We start from the raw sequence: 6,012 nt of genomic DNA, 5'->3' as shown, positions 1-6,012 counted from the left end.
GTTTAATAAGGTCTTGTCATCAACAATAAATATAACAACAAATATAGATAAATATAGAAATGAATAGAGATAATATAGATAGTATAGATAAATATAGATAAATATAGAAACAAATATAGAAACGTTTCTTTATGAAATAGTAAAAACAAAAGCAGAAACACTAACCAACCCTTGGATGAATAAAACTCTAGTTAAATGTTCAAGAAAAAAACAAAAACTCTATAACAAAAATTTCTCAAAAATAGAAATATTGAAAACGAAAACAAATATAAAAACTATAAATATTTTTATCAAAACTTACTTAAAAATAAAAAATAAAAGTTTTACAGAAAAAAATTACTGAATGTAAATTTGATATAAAAAAAACACGGAGCTTAATTAATAACCTAATGGGTCGTAATAAAAGTAGTTTATTACTTCCTCTCAATATTACTATTAATGATAATAATATTCACTGCCCAGCACAAATCTCAAAAGAGTTTAACAATTACTTTACTAAAGTTGGTATAAATTTAGCTAATAAAATTGTACTTCCCATTGATTCATTCAAAACCTATTTAAATTCTACCAATAATAATTTTTTATGTGACAGTGAATTAACGTTAAAAGAAATTAAGGAGGCTTTCTCATCTTTAAAAATAAACAAATCTCCGGGTTTTGATGGAATATTCAGCAATATAGTTATCTTAAATAAAAAACATATCATGAAACTACTGTTTCATATTATGAAAATTTCAATAAATGAAGATGTATTTCCTGATACATTAAAAGTAGCTAAAGTGTACCCAATCTATAAAGGCAATGGTAGTTCTGAAATCTCAAATTATAGACCTATATCCGTATTATCTGTTTTCTAAAATATTTGAACTCGTTATGTATAACAGAATTTATGTCCATTTCATAAAAAACAATCTCTTTTACTCTAAACAGCTTGGGTTTCAAAAGAATATTTCAACGGAGCATGCCATTATTGAATTAGTTGACCAAAAAACTAGCGGTTTCGAAAAAAATAAGTTTACACTAGGAATTTTTATAGATCTGTCAAAAGCATTTGACACAGTAGACCACTCTATACTCTTCGAAAAAATAAATTTTATGGTGTAACAAACAAAACATTTTCTTGGATAAAAAGCTACCTTACTGACCGAAAACAATATGTGATAAATCCGGATTCTGGTACATTAAACATTCTGTGTGGAGTACCACAAGGTTCAATTCTCGGCCCTCTCCTTTTTTTAATATATATAAACGACTTCTGTAATGTATCTGCAAATTTAAGTTCAATTATGCATGCCAATGACACTAATTTGTTTATGCTCAATAGTGATATTAATCAGCTATATGGTGAGATGAATATTGAGCTGTTAAAAGTAAATAAATGGTTCAGAGCTAATAAACTCTCAATAAACATAGACAAAACTCAATATACATTATTTTATAAAAAAACGCAGGAAGAAAACCTGCCACTTAAATTACCATTTCTTTCTAAAAATAGTAGACAAATTAAAAAACAAGAATGTTTAAAGTACCTTGGAGTCTATGTAGATGAAAACTTATCTTGGCTTTCCAACATAAAATACATTGAATCAAAAATTAAAAAAACTATTGGTATGATGTATAGAATTATATAATGTATAGAATTAGTCCTTTAATTAATATTCAAAGTTTTAAATTAATATACTTCAGCCTAATTCATAGCTATATCAATTATGGTAACATTGCGTGGGCAAGCACACAACCCTCTAAACTTAAAAAGATATTTAGTGTACAAAAACATGCTTGCAGAATTATAAACGGAAAAAAAAATTTGAGCATGCAAAGCCGTTAATGAGGAAAATGAAGATGATGAATGTATACAAGATAAATACATTTCAACACATGATATTTATGTATTATCATTTAAAAAATCTTTAAAAGACCGAAAAAATTTGAAACAAAATTTAAGATAAATCAAAACAATAACTATTCTCTGAGATCAAACGAGAGGCTAACATACACACTACCTCGTAAACCAACTAAATACAAAGAATATAGTATAACATATCGAGGGCCTAAGATATTTAACAGTTTTAAAAATAACCACATCAATATGGTGAAAACAGTAAATTTATTTAAGTTTAATATAAAAAAAGAAATTTTGAAATCAAATGACTGCTTTGAAATTTAACATATACACTATCGTTTTTTTAATATACACTATCGTTTTTTAACCTATTTTTTTGATATATTCAAAGGACTTTATTCGTCTTATTGTCTTTTTTCCTTTAATTTTTTTTTTACGGAGTTTTGTTATTTGTTTAATTTTGGTTTTTTTTATTTTATTTTTATAACTTTTCTTTGCACTTGTTAAAGCTCACATAGGGGCTCTATGAAAAGATTGTGTTGACTCTGGTCATCCATATCTTCTTTGAGTCCCTGTCTGTTTATATATATATATATATATATATATATATATATATATATATTTTATGAAATAATTTTTTTATATTATTGTAGGAACAGAAAAATGTATGAAAAAAAAAAAAAAAAAAAAAGATAAATTAGCAAAAACATAAGCTTGACAAAATATAAGTAACAAACTGTGGTTAAATATATATAATGTAAAAATGTTCTTTTAAAATAAATTAATTTTTAGAAAAATTTATTTAAAAATAAATAGATTTTTAGAGGATGAGGGGGGGGGGGTTGAATCGAATGTTGAAGTAATTTTATAAGGGGTCTCTGTAAGTTTGACAAGTTATTAACGAGAAGGAGTGGGAGAAGGTAAAAAATGCCAAAAATTTCTCCTATAAAGCTTCTATAAAAATGAAATTAAAAATTGCATTTGGTGTAATAAATGCAAAATATTTACCAACAAATGAAATAACCTTGTTTAATCAAGCAAAAAGAGAAAGATTATATCCAGTAAAACCAGGTAATTATATTTTTTGAATTTAAAAAGATTTAAAGTATAATCAACAGTATTAGGAAGTGAAAACATCTGTTTATATTTTTATGCTTACATTATAGCAAGTTATCATTATATACCAGTTTGAAAAGTGGCTACAATCAGCAGCTTACATTATATCTATTTTTATTTTATTAAGTCCGTAATATGCTCTGAAATCAACACAAAGCGCAAATCTTATTAAACACGCAGTTAAACACTGAACTTTCTTACACCAGAACGAGAAAACTTGCTACCACTCTCAACAAGCAAAAAGAATCTCGATTGGTTGAAAAACTTTTTACTAAAAAATCAATGCTGCTGGAAACACATAGCCATTTATTTCAAGCCTCAGTTGTAAACTTCTCAACTAAAAAAAAAAAAAATGGAAAACAAAATTAAATTACCTACTGCAGAAATTCGGGGGATTTAAGGTGCTTTATTGGACAGAGATTACAGCTACAACCATTTTGCCAAACTTAGAGTTGATGGCAGAGGATTACTTTTGAAATCGTATTTATCAAGTTTACTAACAAGTAGTTTTTTTTTAAAAAGCGTCAAATTCTGGCAGATCAACAGCTCGAGACACAAGTGTTAAACGTCAACTCATAACTATTGTTGAAAATCTACCTGAAACATACAAAATTTTCAGAACGTTGGTGAATACTATTTAGCTAAATAATATGACGTTTTTACGCTTCATGTCATCTAAAAATGATCGATATCATTTGAGGATTTCAGTGCTATTGAAACAAGTATTACTGCGGCTTGTGCAATGTGGGTTCCTACAATTTATCAGAGTTTGGAACTCAAAAATCATTTGGTACATTGAAAGAAATATTTTCAGAATTTGTTAACAATAGCTCAGAAGAACTTTAGAAAAATGGATTACATTTGCGAAATCTTTAAACTTTGCTAAAGATTTTGAAAATGTAACCCTTTCACCGTTTATCAAAATGTTTGACTAAATGCTCAATGTGAATGTTATTTCACCAATGGAACTCTATCTTCTTTTTATAATTACTAATATGTTCAACATGCGGGTATACCCGCATGTTGACTACATTTGCCCTTAATTATAATAAACTATCCTTTATGATATACTTGAAAAAAAATCCTTTCCAGATGCCCCACTACAAACACTGCGCACATACATCAGAGTATTACCTGAAGTATTACCCAGAAGTGCCCTCAAACAAGCAATGGATTTAAATACGCTACCTATCCTAAAATGTATGTTAAATCAACGTGAAATGACTGTTCTTTGAGAAAGTAAATAATATAACTTACATTTTACTTACAAAGTAAAGTATAAAAATTCAAAGAAAAAAATTACTTTTATTTGTAAATGTAAACAACAATTTTTTTAAAATTACTTTTATGTAAGCTGTTTTTGCTAATTCGTTACTTTTACTCGTAAAAGTAATTTGTTGATACGATGTAGTTTTATTTTACTTTGTAAGTTTACTTCATAAATAACCTTTTTACGTTTAAAAAGTAAATTATATTTTGATGTAAGTTTTTTACATAATTATAACCAAAATTACTTTTCAAAGTAATGTACTTTACACGACCATTAAAAGTAAGTTACATTTACGAGTAAAAGCAAAAATGCAAATAACTTTTACTTGTAAAAGTAAATAACTTTTTCAAGTAAAAGTTATTGTGAATTAAGTTAATCCTTAAGTTATGTTCTTTAAATGAGTAACAGTTACTCATTTTAAAAACTTACCTTAAGTAATTAAGTTTTACACGTTATACAATTTATGTAAAAAAAAACAAATTAATTTTAAATGTAAATAAATTGTATATTTTTATATGAGTTATGTAAAGTAATTTACACTTAAAAGTAATTCGCGTTTTTACATCAAAATAAGTAAAAGTGCCATCCCTATTTTAGATCTTTATTTAAATTTAATGGTCTAAAAATTTAAAATTTACAGTAATTTTACATACATGCATGTATACTTACATACATACATACATACATACATACATACATACATACATACATACATACATACATACATACATACATACATACATACATACATACATACATACATAAATACATACATACATACATACATACATACATACATACATACATACATACATACATACATACATACATACATACATACATACATACATACATACATACATACATACATACATTCATACATACATACATACATACATACATACTTACATACATACTTACATACATACATACATACATACATACATACTTACATACATACATACATACATACATACATACATACATACATACATACATACATACATACATACATACATACATACATACATACATACATACATACATACATACATACATACATACATACTTACATACATACATACATACATACATACATACATACATACATACATACATACATACATACATACATACATACATACATACATACATACATACATACATACATACATACATACATACATACATACATACATACATACATACATACATACATACATACATACATACATACATACATACATACATACATACATACATACATACATACATACATACATACATACATACATACATATATACACACATATTATGGTAGTTAAGTTTGAAGCGGCTTTTATTAACTAGTGTACAAGTTATGCTTCCCATCTCTTATAAGACGCATATTCGTTGGGTTAAAGTATTTTTAGTCGTAATTGCAGTGGCTCTTGAATCCGAAGGTAGCATTTTGTCTTATTGTTATTTTTGATTTATTTTTTATCTTTATGTTTAGCAGATGATTTGGTTTTTGTAGAACTCGTTTTAGGATTTTTACACATATATGTATCGGTGTTTTCAATGTTATATTTTGTACTGGCGATTTCTGGAATAATATCTATAGATTTCAGCGTTTTTAGATGTATTTGCTGTATTTTGTGCTTTATTTTGATACTGCTTGCAAACAGTAACAGTGCACTATAGATCAATTTACTAAGTTCAATGTTTTTTTATACTTTTAATTAGGTACTGAGCTAAAAAGAATTTGGTCTTAATGCGCGCCATTGTTGGTTGGTGTTTATTT

The 6,012-nt window shown here is 26.3% G+C and overlaps 1 protein-coding gene across 1 annotated transcript; it reads left to right on the top strand.

Moving 5' to 3' along the window:
- Positions 1-389: 389 nt before the first annotated feature.
- Positions 390-857, top strand: LOC136086946 (uncharacterized). Its single transcript, XM_065809448.1, has one exon. The coding sequence runs from the start codon at positions 390-392 to the stop codon at positions 855-857; it is 468 nt and encodes a 155-aa protein (XP_065665520.1).
- Positions 858-6,012: the final 5,155 nt, after the last annotated feature.

The sequence above is a fragment of the Hydra vulgaris genome, chromosome 11 (genome assembly GCF_038396675.1).
Source record: "Hydra vulgaris chromosome 11, alternate assembly HydraT2T_AEP".
Classification (NCBI taxonomy): domain Eukaryota; kingdom Metazoa; phylum Cnidaria; class Hydrozoa; order Anthoathecata; family Hydridae; genus Hydra; species Hydra vulgaris.
Note: the sequence above shows the minus strand (reverse complement) of the source record. Positions and strands in the feature narration are given on the sequence as shown.

Coding starts and splice junctions, on each gene's coding strand:
- LOC136086946 (XM_065809448.1), top strand. CDS start 390: ATGGGTCGTAATAAAAGTAGTTTATTACTTCCTCTCAATATTACTATT.